The sequence below is a fragment of the Zootoca vivipara genome, chromosome 4, assembly GCF_963506605.1.
Source record: "Zootoca vivipara chromosome 4, rZooViv1.1, whole genome shotgun sequence".
Classification (NCBI taxonomy): Eukaryota; Metazoa; Chordata; class Lepidosauria; order Squamata; family Lacertidae; genus Zootoca; species Zootoca vivipara.
This window is the reverse complement of record NC_083279.1, coordinates 9,778,343-9,803,220: the sequence shown is the minus strand read 5'-3', so window position 1 is coordinate 9,803,220 and position 24,878 is coordinate 9,778,343. Positions and strand designations below refer to the sequence as shown.

The 24,878-nt window shown below is 41.1% G+C and overlaps 1 protein-coding gene across 8 annotated transcripts in view; it reads right to left on the bottom strand.

Moving 5' to 3' along the window:
• The window catches only part of LMO7 (LIM domain 7), a 144,048-nt gene that overhangs the window by 32,252 nt on the left and 86,918 nt on the right, over nt 1-24,878 (bottom strand). For 4 of the 8 annotated variants that reach the window (XM_035115708.2, XM_060273330.1, XM_035115705.2 and 1 more), the window contains 12 exons: nt 24,498-24,528; nt 22,843-22,956; nt 21,873-22,071; nt 20,646-20,898; nt 18,625-18,921; nt 18,152-18,328; nt 16,880-17,590; nt 14,997-15,026; nt 8,910-9,027; nt 6,231-6,373; nt 4,701-5,130; nt 3,760-4,101 (listed from right to left, as the gene is read on the bottom strand). In XM_035115708.2, coding sequence (XP_034971599.2) covers nt 3,760-4,101; nt 4,701-5,130; nt 6,231-6,373; nt 8,910-9,027; nt 14,997-15,026; nt 16,880-17,590; nt 18,152-18,328; nt 18,625-18,921; nt 20,646-20,898; nt 21,873-22,071; nt 22,843-22,956; nt 24,498-24,528 — 2,845 coding nt within the window. The remainder of the gene's footprint in view (nt 1-3,759; nt 4,102-4,700; nt 5,131-6,230; nt 6,374-8,909; nt 9,028-14,996; nt 15,027-16,879; nt 17,591-18,151; nt 18,329-18,624; nt 18,922-20,645; nt 20,899-21,872; nt 22,072-22,842; nt 22,957-24,497; nt 24,529-24,878) is intronic. The other 4 variants (XM_035115711.2, XM_035115707.2, XM_035115712.2 and 1 more) reach the window with 4 other exon arrangements.

The following is a 24,878-nucleotide window of genomic DNA, read 5'->3' as shown; positions in this document are numbered from 1 at the left end:
GTTGTAAAACTGGTTCTTACATTAGAATTGACAGTTTGTGGAGAATATTGTCACCTCACTTCACTACGCACCCCTAATGAAAATGAACAAAATCAAAACTTGAAGATAAAACTAAACCTAATACAAATCAATAATTATTAACAACAGCCCATCATGGGCCATCAAGTGCCCGAGAGAAGAGAAAACTTAAATTATGTTGGCCGCTGGGGTGTTTATTTACAGTGGTACCTCTACTTATGAATTTAATGCGTTCCGAACGCACATTTGTAAGTCGAAAAAAATTGTAAGTCGAATCCCATAGGAATGCATTGGGAGAAACAATTCGTAAGTAGAAGCAACCCTATCTAAAAATTCGTAAGTAGAAAAAATCCTATCTAAACCGCATTCAAGATGGCGGACGGAGCTCCATTCGTAAGTAGAAATATTCGTAAGTAGAGTTATTCATAAGTAGAGGTACCACTGTGCATTGTGGATGGGGAAACTCAGAGCCAAAGATCCAAAATGGATTTCCATGGCTCCCTTTGTGGCCAGCCCAGGCCGTTCACCAGCCCTGCTGCATGTACAAACCTGATACTTTTCTGTGGCTGCAATGTACCCTTACTGTACAAAATGGAAGAGGAACACCTGCTGCTTTTGCCTCTGGCTGGCTACATATCCACCACAGGCATGCGGCCCCCAGAAGGGTGCCCATGAGGGAATGTGGCTGCAAAAGGTAACCCACCCACTTATTCCTCTCCTGGCCCTATCCTAAAGGTGGCATTAAAGCACAAAGGAAATGATGAAATGGATAAACATCTTCACAGCCAACAGAGAGCAAGTCTGAATGGAAAAAGCTTCAAGGCAGGGATGGGGAGCCTTCAGCCCTCCAGATGTTGTTGAACTACCACTCCCACCATTCCCAGCTGGTGTGGCCGATGGCCAGGGATGGTGGGAGTCCAGCAACACCTGGAGGGTTCCCACCTCTACCTTAAGGGGAAAGGGTGTTGATGTTGCAGGTTGGGAGAAGATAAATATAATCAAGTGGAAACATTTAAGATAAGAGTAAACCCTTGCCATAAAGTGTAGTCTGATTTCTAAATCTCACTGAATGCATTTGAATGCACGCTCCCCCAATCAATGTGTGCTATCTTTGTCTAAGCAGCAGAAACAATTCTAGTCTTGGGGTATTATTTAGTGCATTGAATTGCACCCAGGCTCAAATTTCTGCTTCCCAGAGGCTCAAGCACAAACGAATTATTGCCTTTTATTCAAACCGTACCTGCATTTCAGCAGCTAAACAGGCAATCAACAATCTCCTTGCAACTTTCAGAATAAGTTGACTGGGAATAAATGTTTGTTGGGAACAAAAGGAGGGGGCTGTTGCCTTCACATGGCCTTCCCAGAGGCATCTAGCTGGTCACAGTGGGGAACAGGATGCTGGCTCAGAGAGCTCTTTTGTCTGACCCAATGTACTAAATTTGTGGGGTAAAGGGAAAGGGAAAATGCACAGAGGCTGGGCTTCCCCATCTTTGAGGTCGCATCCACACCAAACGTTTAAAGCACATGGCTTCCTACAAAGAATCCTGAGACCCGTAGTTTACCCACCCCAGAGCTGCAATTCCCAGCACTCTTAATGAACTACAGTTCCCATGATTCTTTAAATGCATAGTGTGAATGTGATCTGAATCACCAGGATATGCATCACTCAAGACACTCCTCCCGCATTTATTGTGCTAGTTGGGATATATATTTCAGATGCTTAGAATTGCAAAATTTGCAAAATTGCAAATACAATTACACTGTATTTGGGTTCCCAAATGACGATCAATTTAAGAAAAAAATGTTAGAAAAGTTAGGAAAGGGTTGCATTAAGATTTGTTTTAAGATATAGGTTGAAATGAAAACACTTTTTTAAAAAAGCCACACCTAGGGATTAAACAACTGTCTGGGAAAGTTGCTTGATGGATCACATCCCAGGGTCTAATTAACATTTCCTTGCTCTAAGATAAATAATACTTATAAGGAAAGTAAGGAATGCTACTCACTAAGTGGATAGTCATTAAGTGTTGCAGGATACAAGGGTACCAAAGTTCTGGCTGCTGACACTAATTTTACATTTCTAAGTGAGGAATGATGGGGGCACAACAGCTTCTGTCAGCATCTTTTAAAAAGCTCTAGTTTCTGAAGCTGGAGTTAAATCACTTTTATAACTTGTGAGACTGCAAACCCATAGCAGTGGGGCAATTTCATGCTCAGAATTATACATCCAAGTGATGTTTGTGCCACAGCATTTGCCATTGATGAAGAGACATTCTGCTGTTAGGGCCGCCATAAGTCTGGATTTCCCCGTACATTACTGGGATTTCAAAGGCGGAATTGACGTCTGGTGGGAATTTATGAAAGGTGGCACTCTCTCGTGGATCTTAGGCAAGTCAATAGAAAAATCATGGGGTTTTTTGGCGTTCTTGTACAAGAAGCTCAACAACCTTTAGGTTTATCTACAAAAGTTTTGGGGTGTCCTGGTTTTTACTTTTTGAAATATGGTAAGCCTACAGCTGTTCAGTTTTCTCTTATCAATGGGAAGAGCTAGGAAGACAAGCTCAGACATCTTCTCCCAGGCGCATGTGCTTATTTAGTCTGTGGATCAAGATGTCAGCGTTTGCAGAAACAGTTTGAAAAGAGAATGATGGAAGGAGATTCACTTCAAAGTTTAGCTAAAGAGTTTATGAGCTGGGAGTAGCAAGAAAAAGATAGAGAAAAATAAAAAAGGGAGATGAACAATACATAGCAAGTTTATAAACAAATGTTCAAAGCTAATCTCTTCTTAAGACATTTGCCCTTCCAGGGTGGAAATGTACTATATTATTAAACTGACTGCAGGGGGAAAGTCAGATAATCCGCAACACCTGGTTAAAGTGTTGCAAATAATTGTGAATGCAGAACTAGCAGAACAAGCCACCCAACAATTGCATGTTTATATTACAAACTGGAGAATAATTTCAGGCCCACATCCGTCAGGACATCAATTAAATCCGCAATGTGTCTTGGGAAGATGAATGAACCCACTGTTGCCTTCAGTAATTCAGGCTTCAACCCAAACACGGCAATTTCAGTTATTGTTTATCTATTATTTGCCCAAGAATTTCATTATGCTGCCTTGCTAATGCCACATCAATCTTTTTGTGCAGGTTCACTTGAAACACTTGCAGCTTGCCTTTCCTGCCTTGCATATTGCAAGCGACTTTACGAAAACAGTACAAACACCACTAAAAAGCGCAACTAAACCAGCTACAAATTTAACGGAAGGATCGAAGATTAAACACCAACAGATGAGTTCCTTAATTTAGAAAATATGGACCATTATCTTTAATTTACTGCCATACTACTTCTAGAAATTATTTCTACACCTGCAAAAATCCAAAATCCTCATGGAAACTATTGACATGGCCCTACTCCCCTAAGCCACTGCTCTAACTTTTCTGGAAGGGATTTACTAGCAGGCAAAATTTACTAGCATGCATTGTGTGTGTGTTGAATCTAAATAACTCTATTCATCAGGCTAAATCTTTCTTGAACTGCCCTAGCCAATGCTGCTGCCTTATTTTCCATTCTTTATCTGAAAGAACTTCCTCCTACCCTAGTCTCACCTGCCAAATGTAAAATTACAGTTCACCTTGGAAAGAGACCACGCATACCTTCCTGTGCTCACTGCTCCTAGCACACAGACAACATCCAACAAAGCATTACAATGTGTAAATGCTAGCATCTCTCCATACTCACTTGCGCTCTTGAAACCTCAGTCTCTGGGTGGCTTGTTTGTTCTGCTGCTGAAGATCCAGCTGCAATTGAGTCATGGGCAGTATGATGCTCTGATTTAGGGCCCAAGTGATTAACATCTGCACCTTCGCTCGCAATGGTAGCATTCTCTGTAGGCGATTGTCTTGCCTTTGTCTTGTCCTCAGCAGATGAGTATCTTGTCCAAGTCTTATCCTCAGCAGTTCTTAGGTCACTTATAGATTGGCTTTGTCCAGCTTCTGGCTTAGAAAGTGAATTGCTGGTGAATGCATACTGAGTTCTCTTGGACACATCTACTTCTCCATTATATTTTGGGGCGTCATCCATCTAGGAAAGGAGGTAATAGTTGGTGGGTGGTTTTTTTAAAAAAAATTATTATTTACAATTGGTTTCAACATGTTGCCCTAAATGTTTGCCTTCTTCCTCATGTTCTCTCAGACCCTTTGCCTGCTACTGATTGGCATCATCGCTATTAGAGTAGATTTCCAAAAGTCAAAAATTATATAGCTTTGGTCAGAGTAAAATATTCAAGGAATAAACTGCCTGCGCTGCAACATATGAAAGTAATTAAATTAAACCCTTTAAAATCATGAGTTGGGGTAGCCTAACGTAACAGAGACACAGATCCACTGAAAAGCAGCAGCACAAAATGCATTTATTGCTGTGTTCTCCTTTAGCAGCAACTTCATTGCTATGTCTGTTGCAAGTCTCTACGAGGTGAAACAATTTAATACCATTTCCCCCAAAATATTAGTTTATACAGAAACATCTGTCTATATGTTTTAGGCACTAGACCAAGTAAACTACTCATTGTTATTGCAACACAGTTGAAGCATTTCTACATGGTGGGGGGGAAGTGAAAGCTCCTTTGAGTTTATTCAGAAGAGTTACCTACAGAGACATTAGGAATATGACTTTTTTTTTACCGTAAAGGACCTAGGAAGTGATGAGATTCCTCTCGAATGGACACCAAAGGGCCTAGGTGTAACCACAGACGTTAGTCTGGCAGTATCGGTTTTCTGGTAACTTCTTGGGAGAGAAGCTGAAACCCGAGCTGACCCAATTGGTGCATTTACTGAATGATATGTTGACAAAGGGGGCTGGTGCCTTTCTTCTGCCATACTCTTAGGTGGAGCCAGAGAGTCAATTCTTGCACAGCTCTCAGTTTCTTTATTGCTCTCTTGACTGTTTTCTTCACTCTTCAAGGAGCGGGAAGCATAGTTTTCAACAAGGTGCTCTTTTGAAGGCCTTGAAGGAATTTGCTCTCCACTAAACACATCGTCATTTGACAAATACATTCGCCTGTTTTCCGCTCGATGCTCAGCGCTGCTATAGAGCCCTTGATCTCTGCCCTCCCTAAGGGGGGGGGGGGAGAAAGTGCATTATGACATCAGTGACATAAAGAACAGGTGGGATTTCAGTCATCATTTTGCTATTAGGTGTACTCTGAAGTGAAGACAGAACAGTAGAAAGGTTTGCGGCTATTATAAAAGCTTAATCCGTGCACTCCTAAACAGGGATCACAGTTCTCTCTCTCTCTCTTTTACATAAATATAGTACTATGTATATTTTCAGAATGCTAGGTGTTTCCACAAATAACCTTCTCTTTGGCACATTTAAGAAGACATTTCTTATGGCTAGGTGTCTAATATATAGTGCAATCCTGCAATACTATCTGAGAAGGTAAGTCCCATTGAGTTCACTGAGATTTACTCTCAGGATTATGCTGTGATCATGTACTGCAGCTCGTATGTTTTATTGTGGTTCAATGTAGGCTTTTCAAATAAAGGGTTTTATTTAATTAAAAAACCTAGCGATATTTCAATATGGGCATCTCTCAGTTGCCATTTTATTTGCTATGTCTTAATAAAGGCTTTCATTTGCTTCTGATTCCACTGGGAACACGCTGCATTCACTCCACTGTTGAGTTGGGACAAAGACATGCAAAAGCCTTTGTCGTATTGTACCAAGAATATCTCAGATAGATAAATATCAGGGTTATTTAATAATCTAGAAAGACCTCACCCTATCAGCTAGAAGCACAACTACAAATACGCTTATCGTAGGCATACTTAGAAACAAGTCACAATGTAATCAATGGGTCTTACTTCACACAAATAGTTTTAGGATCAGTTTAAATCCACAAATTTAAACTTAAATTGGAGCTTAATTATTCACTCCTTTAAAAAAAATTCTGCTAAGGTGATTAACATACAGTGAAAATCATTTTATTAGCAGAAAACATCTTAATCACTTCTTAAGTACTGAAGAAATCAGTAACCGTGGAGGAAAAGCTGAAGACTGAAATAAAGTAGTCGCACTTGAGTGCTGAAAAGGTGTTTGTCTCCATTCTAATAACCCTTTCTACAAAGGAAGCCATTTAAACTCTGTGCAACCTACTTCTAAAAAAACAGACGGAGCTGTTCGAAATGCTGAATACTGTTTGCCAACGTTACCTGTCCCTCTGCATTTCTCTCAGAGATTTGCCGCGCCTTTCGGAACTCTCAGAAGTTCTCCGCTCAATCTCTTCTCTCTCCTCCTTTTTCTTTTGCAAATCAGAAGTGTGGCTCTTGCGGCGGCTTTTCCATTTTGCCAAATCCTGAGTACAAATCAGGCAAATGAACACTGCATTTGCTACAGACCTTGGTAAGAGCTACTACTGTGAATGCTCACGGATCTCATTACCTATCCAAGAGTGCTCATTCTGACTGGATGCTCAGGTGCTCCAATTTCACTCTACATGTCTAATGTTCCTGCATTCTCAGGTATCTTCCTGCAAAAATTTCTCTAAAAGAGCTGGGCAGAAGATAGCAGTCTCATGTTTTAAAGCAAGGGAAAAGGAAGCACACTGTCTCAAAAGTAAATTTGCCAGTGCTCTTCCCTTTCACAACAACGGTCAATGGAGGTTTAATTTTAAAGATACTTTTGTTCAAACAAAACAGGAACACAAGTGTGTATTTTATATTTAGCTTGTCAGAACAGTTTAGAACACTATTTTTTATTGTTTCCTGTTAGATACAGTATAGAAATACAGGCTCTTTTTAATTATGTGAATGACAGTTCAGTTGGCTGGGGAAATGGTCCATCCCAAAATGTACCTTGGCTCCTCTTGAAAAACCATCTAGGCCGGGAATTGAATTCCTCTGCTTTTGTCCCACGGACAACAGTGCCATCCCTACAGTCGCTTTTTGCCATTTGCAACCCTTTGTCTCGTAGTGCAAGACAGTAAAGATAAAGGGACCCCTGACCCCTGACCCCTGGTCCAGTCGTGACTGACTCTGGGGTTGCACGCTCATCTCGCATTATTGGCCGAGGAAGCCAGCGTACAGCTTCCAGGTCATGTGGCCAGCATGACAAAGTCGCTTCTGGCAAACCAGAGCAGCACATGGAAACGCCGTTTACCTTCCCGCTGTAGCGTTTCCTATTTATCTACTTGCATTTTGACGTGCTTTCGAACTGCTAGGTTGGCAGGAGCTGGGACCGAGCAACGGGAGCTCACGCCATAACAGGGATTCGAACCGCTGACCTTCTGATCAGCAAGCCCTAGGCTCAGTGGTTTAAACCACAGTGCCACCTGGGTCCCTAGTGCAAGACAAATGATCTGCAAGAGAAAATATAATTCCTCTCCCTTTTCCCCAAGGAGTGGTATACAAATTCTCGTCCTGTGCTATCTTGAAGTGGCCACAGGGCCGTCTTAAGCATACCTGGCACCCTGGCACTGTGGTCCGATGGATCTCTCCAGCGCCCCCGCCCCGCCCCGTTTCCCAGTGTGGCGGGCGGGCACAGCACGCAGTGCGGCTGCCGCCTGGAGGGCCGGAGCCCTGCGCAACCCAGCCTGGCCGTAGGGCCGGCCCTGGGCCAGGGGGCACTGCCCGCCCCCTGTTGCGACGGCCCGCACGCCTCCGGAGAGCGGCCTGAAGCCGCTGAACAGCTGAGAGGCGTGCCTGGGGAGGCCTCCGCCACACCTGTCAGCGGGCACAGCGGTGTCCCTGGTGGCCTGGGGCGTGCGCCACCAGACCCGGGCCTAGAGACGACCCTGAGTGGCCACTTGAACTCTAGATTCCTCATGACTTAAAACTGAGTAACTGTTCATAATCATGACCAGTGGTGGACCTGAATGTCTTAAATTTCAGCAGTGTCCTTTTCCCAAGCCAAATTCAGTGCCCCCTGCCTCTTACATTCCATTCTATATCATAGTTGTGGTGCCCAGAAATCAATTTTGGATCTTTGGAATTGCCACACCCCTCCCAAATTAAAGGCAAGTGGGCAGAGATTTGAAGGAAGAATAAATGGGAGTGGAGTGTTTACCTCTTCCTGTGCTCACCCATTCCTTTTTTATATTTTAGGCCCGAATTAGACTATTTGCAAAGTAACTATGCATTTTACCTTAAAGTAGGGAGCACTGAATTCTAATTGGTACCATCCACTTTTTGCTTCCCTTTAACTGTTGCAGGATCTTCATGCAATATTTATAGGTTAGGGGGTTTCTAGGTTATAGATTTATAGGATAAGGTTAGAGAGTATCAAAGCTAATTTCCTTGGAGGAGATAGCTTGACTCATGTGTGTTTAAGATAAATCCGGGTGTATATTTAAGATGCATAATAAATAGTCCCTGTTAATCTTCTAATTGGCATGTGTGAGGGCCCATCTAAATCAAACCTTGTGTGCTGGACCATGTACCAGACACCCTTAATCCTGTGATGTCAACCTGGGTTCAAAGGTACTGGAGACAGCCTAATTTCCTTTGAGCTGAGAGCCTGGGGGGGGGGGTCAAAGGATTGAAGACCTAGGTGTGAGGATACAGGTGAGTAGGGCCTATTTGTGCATTACAAAAGAGCAAGGCTTAGGTTAGCAAGGCTAGAACAGGTGGGATGTGACCACTCTCAGGGAAAAGTAAGCAGCAGAGCAGGGACACTGCTGCTTTTGGAAGAAGCTGGCACAGCTTGGACTCTGATGCTCAGAACCCCCTCCACAGCAGGTACAGGTTGTGTATATGTGATTAAACCATCTATCATAAAGACACTGCAGTCTCCACTGTGCCCCTTTTTCCAAAAGGAAACACAGTGAAAGCTCCTGCAACCCCTGGAATCTCGCACTGCTCGTGGAGATTGGGGTGCTGTGTGACAATACTTACATCTTGCCATTGTTCATCTTGTTCTTGTAGCTGAGACCTTATTCTCTGAAGCTCCTCGTAACGCAACTGACGGATCGTTTGGAGCTCATCTGCACTGACATCATTCAAGGATTTGCTCCTAGGAGTCAACACATCATTATGTTTAAAAGTTTCAAATTGCCTTAATTTGGAGTAACAATTCCTTTGGAGAGGGAGCTAAACTATCCATTCAATAAACCAAACTGCACTAAAAGCAGCAAGTGATTACTTGATATTATACATTCATATTGTTGGTGCTCAGATGTTTATATTTAATGACCAGGGTTTTTTCACTTGACAGGAATATGCCACAGTACACTAGTACACTGTGATATTGATAATATACTTTAGAACTAGGATTGGGTTTTTTATGTGATGTCAGTTTAGCGGCAAATCATTTCCTGCTGTCATCACAAACAATTTCTCCCTCTTTAGCTGCTTACAGAGGGCTAGACCATAAAGCCCAATATCAGCCGATGAAGGTGGAAGTTAAATATTATGGTTGTACTCTGAACAACACACACTGGGGAGCAAGTCCCATTAAACCAAGTGGGGTTTACTATTCTGTAAACATACTTAGGATCACACTGTATGAAATAATAGAAACATTGACTGCACCCCAGTTACTGAATGAAGTTTAAAAAGGCTTAAAAATCTAATGTATTTGCACTTTTAAATGTTTACAATGTTTGTTACAAGCCAATGGTTTTTATAGGGGGGATAAATTACTCAAGTCAAAAGTTTCCCCAGGAAGTCAAACAACTTTACAACTATTAACTTGGTTAAAGCAACAGAAGACCTAAATATATTACACGTAACCTCCATTAAGAAATGAAAATTCAAGCTAAGTCTTTAGTACTCTTTCATACCCTTGCTGATTTTGGCAGCATATAACCACTTATTGTGGAGTTATCGGAATACTTACTACAAATCTAGTCCATTTCCAAAGGTCATTGCCAAAAAGCCACGAGAGACATTAGACAAGATTGAAATAAAGTCACAAAACGCTCATGCACATTGTATTCTACAATGCAGCATTCAGCTCCCAAACAAAGGCAACCTACATGCATATAATCTGATAGCATTATCTAAAGTAAACGCCAGAGCTTTCCTTTAAGCAGTATTTCAGTAGCAATCATGCTCTGTATTTTTCATTATTTTAGTGTTGTTAGGGTATCTGCTCATATAAGTGTTTGCAAATATTTGTTTCATCCTGCTTTTCCAACAAAAATACTGGATGCAAAAGCTGTCTGCCGCAACTACAATCCCATACAAACAGTAAGAATGTAGTTCAAAATACTGCTGTGCAAAGTGTATTTTTCTTTGGGACTGGGTTTGGGGACAATGGAAGGTGTCTCCTCCTCCTCCTCCTCTTCTTCTCTCTCTCTCTCTCTCTCTCTCTCTCTCTCTCTCTCTCTCTCTCTCTCTCTCTCTCTCTCTCTCTCTATCTCTCATAGCTTGCTTTATGTTGTGGATTGTCTGATAAATAATAACTAGAAAGCAATGTTTGTTACTCATTGTGAATATTCTTTCTAGTTGGGATGAATGATGCATCATAGCTGCCAAGTCTCCCGTATTCCCCGGGAAACCCCCGTTTTTCCAGCTGTTCCCAGCCAAAACTGATTTTTTTGTTTTTCCCCGGTTTATTCTGGCGCGGTGGCCATTTTGGAACTGGGCAGAGCAGAGCAGAATCAAAAGTCACCTCTGAGCATGCTCCGCCCAGTTCCAAAATGGCGGCAGCGCTACTTCCGGTCTGCTACTTCCGGTCCGATCCCTTATTTTTCAGGCAGGAACTTGGCAGGTATGTGAGGCATCCAAAATGCTGAGTTATAGCCACCAATTTCTCAGGAAAGCAGAGAAAACCTTGTCTAGTTCTGTCCCACAGCAAAGCTTGAGACAGAAATAGTATACACAGTTCCCAAAACAGTAAGAATCATAGAATCATAGAGTTGGAAGAGACCACAAGGGCCATCCAGTCCAACCCCCTGCCAAGCAGGAAACACCATCAAAACATTCTTGACAGATGGCTGTCAAGCCTCCGCTTAAAGACCTCCAAAGAAGGAGACTCCACCACACCCCTTGGCAGCAAATTCCACTGTCGACTACGGTAGCTCTTACTGTCAGGAAGTTCTTCCTAATGTTTAGGTGGAATCTTCTTTCTTGTAGCTTGACACACTACTTGTGTCGAGGCAGGAGAAAAATGGTGGGTTCACTTTTTAAATATTTGATCTTTCTCTCATAAGAAACTATGCTAGCTTGATACTCAAGCGGGTCAGGTTGTAAAAAAGGACTAGTGGAAAAGATTTACTGTGGAAAGAGACTTTGATGAGGCGGCCCTGCAGATCTTCACAAATAGGGCATTTCTTGGTGAAGCTACTCTTGAATAGTGTGATGAGATGCAGCAAGGTTTTGTTAAAGGCTTGGTGTCATAGGCTAGAAAGATGCAGGATTAAGCCTAGGACCAAGGTCACACTAGATACTTTCTTACCTAAAGATACTGTATAGGGTTGAAAGAGACCAACAGGGAATTGATCCATCTGACTGAGTAAGTTTGATGGAGGTCAAATCCTCTGCCTTGGATGAGAAAGTTGGAAACAAAAAAAGGTGGTAGGATCAGTTCTTGTTCTTTGTATAACAAGCTGACCTTTGGAATAAATGCTGGAATCATCTGACTATCTTTGTGGAAGTTACACACATTTTCTCTCACAAAGAAGGCTTCCAATTCAGATACTCTGTGAGCTGTTATAGTTATCCGGGGGGGGGGGGGGACCTTCCACAGATAGCAGTCACCTCTGTTCTTATAGATTTTAACAAGGAAGGCCAATTCTGGTAGAGCTCATATGAAGGGTTTTGTCATCCAAGTCCTTGCATTGGGCAAGAGGGATGCCAGCTCTTGTAGCTCTGTGAAAAAGTGGTGGTGATTTGGAGCGGCAAGGCAGAAGCATCATGACTCTTTTCAAGAGCTTGGTTTGCTCCCTACTCCCCATCTTCAAGAGAATCATTACTCCAGAGAATAACAGATCTCAATAGCAGTGCCGGCAGTGAAGTCTCTACTACTGAGGTTTTAAGTGTCTCCATAAATCTGTTGGGTAATTTATAGTGCTTTTGAGGTAAGCTAATAACCTTTTTGCTTTGTAAGCTATTTGCCCATTCCTGATCCATCATATTAGGGGGGGGGGGGGAATGAACAACAACAAAAAAAGAGTTGGCTTGGATTCAGTAAAAACAGATGCTCATCTGGAAGCTGGCTGAAAAGCTTCTGGAGTTTCAGATTGTAAATCTAGGATGGAGATAAGACTTAGATGCTAATGGCATGGAATCCTCATTATGAAAAGACTAGATGGGGAATTCCTCAGGAAAACAGCTTCCCTCTTCTTTCTTTGCCAAGATACTCACAGGAATTGCAATCACTCCATGTGTAGAGGGGCACAAGAGCAGTGCTACATGCCTTTGTTTTCCTCATTGGAAATGGAGGAAACTGGAATGAGGCTGTAAGGTCATGAGAGACTGTGCAGCCTTGATGAGCACCTTCTGATGAACAAGGGATGGCGCCAAGGGGATGTTTGGATGGGTGTTTTTGATATGGTGGCTAACCTGGGAGGACCTTAATGGTTTTGAAATGTCCCTTCTTTGCTCTGGTGAAACAGCTGAGCAGAGATATCTGCCAGGTCTGGCTGCTTAATATTTCTGATAATTCATTCCTATAGAAAGGAGGGAAGGAAGTGCTAAACTGGAAGCTTCCCTTGGGAGACGGGAGAGCACAATGCAGGTGCTTTTGTGTACAAAAATAGTAATTGGCCTGTAAGATGGTGCCTTATGGGGAAAACACTGAGGACTACAAACCCAACTGGAGGGGACCCTCTCCCTCATCACAGGCCTCCTCTGCATCATCACTGTGGGTGACGGTCAATGTGTCAATGTCTCTTCTTTTGAGGCCTTCTGCTGCACGTTCTCTCACAGCAACCCTCATAAGCATCCTGCGTCCTGAGAAATGCTGCCCCGGATGAGAGCAATTTCTGTTGGCTGGGAGTGGTATGGAATGGGCAGGGATGCTGCTAACCAGTGCTCTTTAGATACTGGTGGCACTGCTTGCACAAAGGCCCCTTGGTGGTGGCAGCAAAAGTGTTGAATTCCCCCCCTCCCCAACCCGCCTCAAGTGTTGTTTTCTTTGTTGAAGTTTTTGCTGTCCTTCCAGAGGGAGTTGTGTGGAAGAGAGGCTAGGCAAACAGAAGAGAGAAAGTTCATAGAGAATACAAAGGCCTTTTCTTTCCTCCTTTGAGAATTGGGCGGGGTGGGGGAATGAGAGACTAAAAAGAAAAAAAAACTAAGAAGGAATAATAATTACAAAATATGCTGAAGAGGAGTCATACGGGGGAAGCTCTATCCTGGGTGAAGTCAGGAAAAGAACTGGAGGAGGAGCCTAAGGGACACAGAGCTATCCCAGAATTCTATCACACGCTTCCTTGCCTTCCTGGGCAATTGGTGGATATAACCCAACTTACTGGACTTCTCATCACCCCAAATGAGAATGGGTGCTTAGAGATTTTAAAAAGACTAACAACCTTAAAACATTATCTAAGAATACCTGAATCCTGGAAGTCCACATTTTATAGCTATGTGAGTGCAGTTGCCCTCCTCAGTGACTCTCACATTTAGTTTCATGGCCAAACTACATGTAACTATAAAATGTGGCCATTTTGGGGGGTGTGTGTTGAGTAGTCATCATGTACCTCACTCCCACACCCACCCTATATAAGATATAGTACAATGTCTCACATATTAGTCTCAAAGTACAGTCGTACCTTGGAAGTCAAACGGAAACCATTCCGGAAGTCCGTTCGACTTCCAAAATGTTTGAAAGCCAAATTGCGGCTTCTGATTGGCTGCAGGAAGCTCCTGCAGCCAATCAGAAGCTGCAGAAGCCTCACCAGATGTTTGGGTTCCAAAGAACATTTGCAAACCGGAACAATCACTTCCGGGTCTGCGGAGTTCGGGAGCCAAAACATCCAAGTACCAGGGTGTTCAGGATCCAAGGTACGACTGTATTACGAATGTCCCTGATGTGCACCAAAGCTAGGGAAAGCCAGGACATCATAATCTCACATTATGTATTTTTTCCTATATGTTATGGAAGAAATGAAAGTGTGTGCTTGCTGTGGTTGGTGCCAGAAGCACTTTTACTTCATCACATCTGGCTTTGCTGTTAGTAGTCAACATTTGTGAAATAATTTCCCCAATTTTAGAAACTCTCTAGGCACATGGAACAGGCAAAACCCAAACAGTAGAAAAAATGTATTATTAAAGGATACCAATTTTACCATTTATCTTATTAAAAGATGAAAATCCTTTCCCTGGTGTGAATATTTACCACTTAGATGCCTCACAATATTTCTAGTTTAAGTTCTCTTTTTGTCAAACGAACTAAATCTTTCTCCAAGGCCAAAACGGGGGTTGTGTACAAACAGGCTGCTGCTGAAAACCTACAAATACTTATAAACACCACCATCAAACTGCTTGTGAAAATTTCCTGGCACAGCTGTCGGTACATCCCATTCTCAGGCACAAGTTATTGGTTCAGCAAAGTTGCTGGTCATCAACATCTCTGGCGGAAAGTCAGTTTTCATTTAGTTTAAGGAGCTACTTGTGGGAAGTGTGGGTTGCATAAACAGTATTTAAACATACTCTATCTGAAGTGTGCCACATGCTAGGCTTCAAGCAATGAAACGTTCCCAGCTTGTTTTAAGAAGCTGTTAGACTATAACTCCTCGTTTTATTTTCCTCCATACATGCAAAACCTTTGCCAATCAGAGTTCCTCCTAGGCAAGGGGTAGAGAACTAGTGGCCATTCCAGATGTTGCTGGACTTGTGGCCCCATTTCCTGCCACTGCCCTAAATGAATCCCAGAAACTGCCGTGCAAACCATTAAGCACTCAAGTATGAAGCATCATGCACATTTTGCCTCAAAGCACAAGTCCTTAGCCAGTGCTGAAAATGCATAAGCTGCATGGTTAATCCATTGCATTAAGTTGGAATCTTTATGCTCTGCCATGCTTTTCTCATTAAACTTACCCATGCTCATCAGTAATCTTTTGAAACAGCCTGAAGGGGAAATCAGAAAACCAAAACAAGTTCATACTACCCATTCCAATTTTCACCATATGTAAAAAAATGCCAACAACATTATGTAGAACATATGAACTAAAACAATGAACAAGTTGCTAAAGTAATGTGAATATGAAAACCCTATGACAATCTCAAAATTCAAATATTAGGCTGAACTTTGAGAATAATTTAAACTCTTAGATTCAAATGCCAACACACATACTTACACCTGCTTTTTTATTTGTGGTTTAGTATGGACCACAAAATGTGCATACCTAGAAACTTTCCTTAAACTTAATCTAAAAAATGCAAATATGAATGGGTGGGTTCCGCCCCAAAATCTTGACATTGCACATCTTAATCTATCAAACACACAGAAGACATATCAGAAGCTTAACACATTAAATACAGCCACAGTTACAGCTCTGATTCGTATCTAGTAATTGTTTATATAATCATTGCATAACTATTTAAAAAACAGTCACAGAGTAATATGTTAGGGCAAAGATTCAGCCCATGCCTTTTTGAGCCATTTACAGAGCACAGCTCTTGGATAACTAAAAGGAAGGCAGGAGAGGTTGGCAGCAGAAGGCCCCACACAAAAGAAGGCAGGGAGATTCAGGAAGAATGTAAGGTGCCTCACATGTTTAATTCTAATTGTCCCTTAAAATTTGTTAACTGTGTTAAGCTTAAGTATGCAACCAGCTTGCAGTTATACTTTCCAACGAAACATGCATAATTGGTGCTCTAGAACTACTCAGCGGACACAAAAAAAAACAACATACAAAGTTTGCTGAAGGACTAATGAATGCTCCATGTAGAATGAAATGGATGAGGGTATTTCAAGATGGAAAACACTTTACCAGGTGAATATAAGAAACCTCATTAAGATTGACCCAGGACTGTTTCTTCATGAAGATAGGTGTTGTCAACAACCGCAAATTATGCTCACTAGTATCCAAACATCTTCTGAACAGGTTGTAAAGTCCTCCCACATTAGGGCTAGATTTCAGTGGCTGGATTGGGACAGAGTTACTTGTTAATATTTTAGTGGGATTACTAAATACCTATCTATCTATCTATCTATCTATCTATCTATCTATCTATCTATCTATCTATCTATCTAAATTCACAGACTCATAATTGCTCCACAAAGTGCTTTTGAGTTGGGAGTTCGTTTTTGAGTCAAGAATGGGACAGAAGCAATTTAGAAGCAAAACTATGTATAAACTGCTGGGAAAGGTCAGCGGTTGCAGAATGAGATATTTGCGCCACACTGTGAGCAACCTTTGAGCATACCTAAAAGGGTTATTTAGAACGCATAGACGTTGACTGTGGAGAAAGAGGATGAAAGAGGAGAAGCAATCCACATGTACGTTTGCTTCTGTTCATCCATAGGTGTGTTTTCGATACAAGAATATAAACCCCTTAAACAGTTGTAGAGCAAGGAGAAAAAAATATTATACCCATTTAGCCACTCCTACACTTGAAATTCACACATTTCCAAGAATGTCTGCAAACAAATACTTTGAAGTACCAGCTATGCTGAATCTGTTTATTTCTGATCCTTTAAATAAATGTTTTCTTGAATGTTGCATTAGTCCAGTGATCAAACAGTCCTGAAACTCCTGAAGTATGTGGTTTGTATTGTTGATGAGCTTGACAACCAACATGACAACTTATGGGACAATATACAAAGACACAGACTGAAGTTTCACACCAAGACATGCGTGGTTGAAAGCAAGATGCTGCTGTCCCTCGTTCTCTCTTTTTTAAACAAAAACAAAAACAAAACACCATTTCAGAATATTTTGGATACAATCACAATCCATGCAAGGCCTTGAGCTGACCTTTCAACCATTTGCCTTTTCTTGTGTCTGATTTTGCTGGCCTCTCTGATTGCCTCCCATTTTTCCATGTCTTCTTTGCTGCATGTTCCTGGAGAGAAACTAATAGGCTGCACATTGACGCCTACGTTGAGCAGCTCAATCTTGCGGGTCAACATATCATCCTTTTTTTGCCGTGAAGAAGAAGGAGATAAAATCTTTCCACCACTTTGTCTCTCATCCCTTGTTGTTGTCTTCTCAAGCAAACAAAGAAATTTGGCCTGGATTTCTGGTGGGAGACTCCAAGGATCCGGAAAGAGAGCAGGCCAATATCTATCTGGGGCACCTGATAAGGGCACTTCTTTCTTCTGAAACTGAGCTTTGCGAACTGTCAAATCATCTTTTTCCAAATCTGGAATTGCAGTTTCATCGTCTCTGGGTTGGAGAACTATCTCTCCTTCTATTTGAGGACCTTGCTTAAGATACTGAAAACCTTGGAGGATTACCGGATTCACATGGGAAGCACCAGTCTTACGAACAAACAAATCATCATTTTCCAAATCTGGATAATTTTCTCCATTTTCATTGTCCCTTTGGTCACATCCAGGCCTAAAATAATTTTTTTTCCTGTATGTTATGAGCCTAGGCCCTGAAGAAGGATCAATTTTGGTTCTAGTTTCAGAGGACAGGTAGTCGTCAGAATATTTTTGCAGCGCTCGCAGAAATAAAAACTGACTGAGATATAAAAAAAGACACACAAATTAAAAGTTGCATTAACTAGTAGAAACAGACACCTAGCTCTCACTGAGCTGCTAAACCTGTGTCTGGCAAATAAAACTAATATGTCAGGTTTTCTATTTAGGGGTGCTTTTTTTAAAGGACCGTTTATTCAAGTTAGCCCTCGGTGCTAGAACTCAAAGGTTTCCAAACTCAGTGAGAGCAAGGCCTGAAATGCAGACCAAAAAGATGCAAAAAAACTTTGCAACTGAAAGGGGGTGCACACTGCAACATTGAAATGTGGCTTGTTACGACTCCAACATATTTTTAAAAGGACAACACTTTTACTCCTGCGTAGCAGCAAAGCATAGCAATCATTGCAGAGGAGACAAGAGCATCGACCAGCACAAAAATAAAATCCACTCTGCTTTAGTAGTGTGAATTCAGTAAGCCAACATGTATGGACATAGGTGGAAAAGTTCAAAAGGCAGCGATCCATATTAACTTTTCACTTTAACTTTTAGCAAACAGCAGGTTTCTGTACACACAGGATAGCATAGTTCATGCAATTGTAGCAACCTTGGTAGATCAGAGGAATGGTTAACACTTTCTTCTGCATCTTGTAGTACTGATTTTGCAGCACGTTCCGCAGTCTGCTTAATGCAGTTTGAGTCTTCTCTGCAACTGTTACCCAAGTTACTCAGGCTATTGCTTGCCTGGACTCTTGCAACATCCTCTTCAGAATCTGAGCTCTTACTGCACAGTAGCACGTAAGTGAAGAAGGGGAAAAACAGAGAATACGTAAGTTCTGGCACAAAAAAATGGTATGCAGTAATCTGTTTCAATACACTGCTTAAAATAAGTGCTTTGGGAAGAGGCTGCATTTCAAAATCGAATAGAACAGCAATTCAGTTTCCACAGGCAACAGCCAGTGAAGACTTCATGCCCTCTGCTGCAACTCAAATCGTGCAGTGATTTGAGCCACTCAAACATGTTTTTTTTTAAAAAAAAGGTCTGCTTGGATGAAAAAAAGAACATGCAAGGCAACAAACCTGAATCCTTGAATATCCTTATACCATTGCTTGGAAAAAGATATCCTTTTCGCTTTTTTCCAGTGCAATTCTTCCCCTGGAAGCCAAGACTTGGGAAGAAACTTATGAGAGGAAAGTTTTAGGTTTGACACTGCAGCATTTATTTTGCGAACATAAAGGTCATCTGATTCAATGTCTGGAGTGCCCATTGTCTTTTCTTCTTCTTCCTCCTCCTCCAAATAGTTGGAGAAGCCTGAAAGAACGTTAGCTGATGTATTGCATTCCATCTCTCTTCTCTGCAAAGCTCTTCTCTGGTTACTGTACAAAATACCCAATCAAATTATACTTTCAAACACAATTTGTTGTCGAATACAGAACAGATGACATATTTGGCTAAAAATTACAAACTTGTGAATGAAGCAAAATTAGTTCTGAGTATCAAAGCACTGCAACTATGCAAGGATGCCATTATAACAGAAGGCTTTTGTTTCATATGACCAGAAGAAAAATGTTAGGAACCCGTTCAAAGCGTGCGTGTGCGCACACACACACACCCGCACACACACCCGCACACACGGGAAGTGGTTTAAGTTTTTGTACAAGCAGATCAAGGAACTCTGGCTTCAGAATACACTATTTACAGATATTTTTGATAGTTTAGGAGTAAATCATAAGGACCCAGAGAAGTAGACCTTTAACCACATCTCTTTCAGCACCATGGGTCAGTGGTATAATGTCTTGAGCATCAAGCATGGAAGAATAATTTTGCTGGGCATAAAGAAATCCAGGTCTAGCAAAAGGTATTTTCACCAAGAGCCTGCACTTTGTCAAATCATCCTGAGTATAACATCTGTCAGCTTTCCTTTCAACTTCCAAGTAGCAACTACCATCAAACTGGCAGATCACCTGTGGGGAAGCTAGATGTACAAAGCCACTCTCTGCTCTGCTATTTTGATTGGAAGGTAAAGGACTCCTTCCACATCGGCTGAGATCAGTCATAATAGGGATGGAGCTACAGAATGAGAATTGGTATGTCTGGTCACCAGCTCTACTACAATCACAGTATAAGGCAATGCTACTTGAATTCTTGGAGGGGGGGTAATAATCCAATGACAAAAGAAAGACTCTGTACATCATTTTGTATTGGGTTGATCAATTTTGAGAAGTTCTGCCATTTACCAGCAGCACCCTGTCTACCACCCCACATTATTTAGGAAGACCTTCCAAAGGGCTTTGGGAGAGACAAAGATGGCTTCAAATGGAAGGAGGGAATGGGAAAAAACTTCTTCTATGAACTTCAAGTTAATCTCATTTTATTATCTGAGTAAATGAACAGAATATTTACTCTCAGTTACCTTACGAAAAGAGTTAGCAGGTTTTATTAAAAGTCACATGGGAAAGCAAGAAGAGTGTGTCATATTTTAATAAACAACACATCAATTTAGCAAGCTTCAAAAAGAAACTACCAGAAATTCAGGGGCACTCTTTTAAAAAAAATATAAAAACCCAAAGGTAGTGGTTTTTGTCCAAATTAAAATTGAAACTGATTTCAAAACTGAATATTTAATTGAATTAATTGAATTCAATATTTTTGAAAAACTTAAACACTGTGTCAACCTTTTAATAAAGCCATCTTTGTTATTCTGGTGTCATGGTTAGGAGAAGTAAAAATCAGAAGCCTACTGAAGACTCAGGGGCCCTTCTGCCTCTCACACGAAATCCCTCCTTTTTCACGGTTTCTTTTAACCACTCTGTAGCATTGCACCTCTATGTCGTATACAAAGATTGAAACCCAAATGTGAAATGCAAGGGCAACTCTGGCTAGCATCAAATGAGAACGTAGTACCTGCAGGCATAGTTAAGACAAACCATAAACAGGAAGGGGAATGGAATTGCATAGAAGGAAGGAGAAGATTACATGCCCTCATTATTCCCCTGATCTCTACTGACAATGGTAGGCTTGCATCAGGCCTCTTCTGTAGTGATAAGTTAACATTCGCCACAATGACAACATTTGCCACATTTAAACACCACACGAATACCTTGAAAATGTTCCATCCGGCTCCGTAAACACAGGACTTGCCCAGCTTCTTCTGTTATCCTCATTCTTCTCTGTTCTTCTCTTCCTCAAGGGTGCTGGCATGTATGTTGGTGGTTTAGCTTTGCTGGGTAAGAAACGATTGAACTCTGCAGCAGGCTTGGGTTCAATCAAAGAAACTCTGCGGTACGACATGTCATCTTTACTGGAATCATGCATTCTTGCGCGTGTTTCAGAATCTGTGTCACTTTCACAATCTTTTAAACAAAAACACACAGAAATCCTCTAAGTTGAAATTGCAGCATCAGAAGTTTATTTTGTTATAAGCCAGGGCTGACCTAAGCCCTCTTAAGATTTTTATTGCAAACAGAGCAAGAGAATATTTTTAGACGCTTGCCAGGATGCTGTATGAAAATTCACCTGGCTGAACTTTGGTTTTCCTAGTTAAGTTGCATTAATTACATCATTTCCTCATTCCCACTTGCAAAATGAACCATTGATCTCAAGGACTGTGCTCTATAACTGATACTTCTCCAAAGAAATCACAAGACCAAAAATATTAGATGAAAAACCCTCTCTGAACTGGAAGCAACTTTTTCAATTTATTTCTCAATGCCAGAACAGACGGTCAAAAATCGCATACTGTGCCACAAAACTAACAGAGAATGGCAGGCCAGAGGTCACGAAGTCCTTACAAAACTGTTTATGAAGTCTCTGTTAATATTAGCATAGTTACCAAAATGGATTTGTTGCTATTGTGAACAGCAATTCAATTGCGTGCCCAGGTGCCTCATCCCACCCCCCGCCAGTCTTAGGAACAGTAAATAAACAAAATATGGCAATGTACATTTTGGGTCACATCAGGGCACAACTTTATTGACTGCAGAGGTCAAGAGGTTTGGCAGAGGCACTGAGTAAAACTAATGACTTCCAGCTCACCTGCCAGATGTATTTAGTATTTGGGGTCAAACTGGAAGTGAGGGGGTCCTATGACCCATCTAGTATCAATTGCCCATTCAATTTCCTTCAGTCAGTTGTTTGATAGCTAGGAAACTTGTTTAAGGGAATGTTCTTTAGCTATCTGACATTCGCCTGGAAAACCTCAGAATACTTAAAACTAGGAAAACACTGATCTGATAAGGCAAAATGTAAAAGCACCTAACCCTTACAGTTTTTGTTGTCCTACTTCTCTCAAAAAATATGGCTAGTAGGATTTTAAAGAATATATTACCTTCACTGCCACCTTTCAAAGTTACGTCTGATGAAAAGCTTGCAGAAGACCTTGAGCCAAAGGAGTCCAAGCTATCAAAGGAATCGTCTCTCTTATGGCTGATAGATGACGAAAGTGAGTCACTGCGTTCAATATACCAAATATCTCCGTATCCGCTATCCCTTCCACTTCGTTTGGGACTGCTGGATTCTCCAAGAGCCTGCAATGAAAAGTTGTTGTTGATTGAATTTTTTAAAAAAAAATTATCAAAGGATTTTAACAATGATAATTTTGCAACGTGTTCTGTTTGAGTGACATGAATGGTGTTCTTCTCAATGGAAGCTTATAGCATGGGGAAATGCGTTTAAGAAACTTGAAACAGAAAATAAACAAATATAATTACTACTTTATAATTACTGCTGAATGTGAATTATAACTAGTAAAGTTTTGTAGTAATACATGATCGTGCTTGTGAGTAACAAAGCATTGTGCTATGGATCTGCAAAATGACACTCTTGTGGCCAAATCCATTTCTCTAGTTATCAGCTCCCTCTCCCAAAATTGCAATATCAAAAGTGAAAAGTCATGTGCGGAGCAAGGGGAGATTATAGCCATTACACTTGTTGGCAGTGCATTTGAAAGTTCAGGGTAGATGTGAGGCTCAACTCCCCATTGCTCATTCCCTCTTCTAAGTGACCTCTTATAAAATTAGCTGCCAAACTGGGTGTCAAACAGATGAACAAAAGCACATGCTATGTTTATTATTATTACTATTACCGTACTTTACTAGTTTGCCTTTTTGCCTGTCCAAGGCGGCTTACAGCAATAAAAAGGATATAAAAAGGAAAATGTAAAGCTATAGATTTCCCTCCCCTCAAAAAGTAGAAAACTGAATCAGATAAAACATGCTCAGCCAATCAAACATTTTTTTTCCTACAGCAATAGTAGATAATCTTTGCTGAAATTACTTTTCCTTCCATTAATGCCTTACCTTTGTCAAGGCTTGTCCTAGTAATTTCTCAAAGGCTTTTAAATTTAGCTGTGGGCCATTATAGTAAGGGTTGCTGTGCGCTTTCCTCCCCAACCAATATAATGTAATCAAAACCTAAATTTAAAAAGAACGAAACATTTATGAAAAATGATGTGAAGCCAGACAAACAAACACACACACACATTATGCCAAACATATGCTTATTATAAAACTTCTTACTTTCTTGCTTCCAATACAGACATTTTTAACACCTTTCCTCAACTGCCACCTGCTATTAGCATAAAAGCATACAAAGAGCCTGCTAGCTCAGACCAGTGCTCCATCTAGCCCTTCCCCGTTTTCACAATAGCCAAACAAATGCCTATGAAAACCCCCAAAGCATTTCTTAGTGGCCTCCCCATTTTCAATTCCCTACAACTGGCACTCGGACGCCTCTTGCCTCTTGACACAGGACGTAGAACTCTGCCGCTGTGGCTAGCAGCCTTTGATAGCTTTATCCTACATGAATTTGTACCGTATATTTCTTTTTTAAAGCCATCTGAGTCAAAGGCCATCACTGGGTTTTTGTTTTTGTTTTTTGTGGGAGCAAATTCCACATATTGACTGTGCTGTCTGAATAAAGGATTTTCCTTTTCATGTTTTCCTTATCAGAGGCCTTCTTCAAACTGATGGCTAAAGCTAGAAAGTGGCCAATTTACAGGCACTGGTCCTGGAGCCCTTGACAAGCACGGAAAAGGTTTGCTGTACAGTGGGTGTAGTTTGCATGCACAATGCACAATACTTTGGAGGGTGTAATGGAGCAGCAATCATTTTATCATGGCTCCCCACACTTTTCTTGCCACTACACTGGTGCAGAAGGAAAAACTCCCAAATTATACTCGCATACAGAGGTTAGAACAAAACATGATGGTCTTGAAATAAGCAGCATATGCTTTGTACTGCATTTACTGGCACAACTGTTACTGAATTGGCCAAGTCCATTCAGAATTCTATCTTAAAAGAACTGAAGTCAGCAAACTCCACAAGCAGCTCAGGAGAACTCTTACTATTATTTTTAAAGTAAGCATTGTTCAAATAAATGAATGCATATGGTTTGCATACCGGGAATTCCTTGTTACATTTACACAACATAATTTATTAAGTGTCATTTGAGTTCTCTTGGAGCAGAGTTTGGTTCAGAATGGCACATTTCCTTTTAACAGAAACATCCTTGAACCTAGATTATACATGATCTGCTGAAATTCACATTGTATCAATGTAGCTTACTGCACAAATATTACCATACAAAAATATGCAATAATGTTGTCCAACTTTGCATAAGCTCACCAGAGTGAAACATACGCACAAACCCCAACCATGATATACGCAAACAGGCCTTAGGTCCAAGATAGTAAAGGGAGACCCACTTACCATCTGAAAAGCAAATTGCCTTGGTTGCAAGGGGGTTTGTAGATATGCTGTAAACCTATCTAATAAAAAGTACTGCACACACTATATTTAACTAGATTGTGCCATTGGAAGGATCTCTCTTTCTACTGCTTGACCTCTTTCAAGAAGAGGAGAAAGCTCAGTTCACTAAGCTAAAGGTGCAAGTTTGTTTTTTTAAACCACCTCTCTGTGTGTGAATCAAATAATTAAAAGAGAATGAGTCTTACATTCTTCACTCTTCTGTTAGTCTCTTCTGGTCTACAAAAACACAAAAACAGTAACATGTCAGGCATATATTAAATCTTTTAGAATGAATAATACCAAACAGTACTGTAATTACATAGCAAAACTGACTGCTCAAATCTATTAACATGCATTGAAGTACAGATTATCAAGACACAAGCCAGAGAAATACTGTTCTAAAAATGCAGGATTCTAGTTGCCTCTATGAACTATCCCTGAGCTTTCTGATCCAAAAAAGTTATGGCAAGCTTTATGGCAACACCCCTACATAAAAAGGAAAGCAACAATAATTGATCTTTGAAATTATAAGCCTTAGCAGGCATAGGCAAACTCGGCCCTCCATATGTTTTTGGCCTACAACTCCC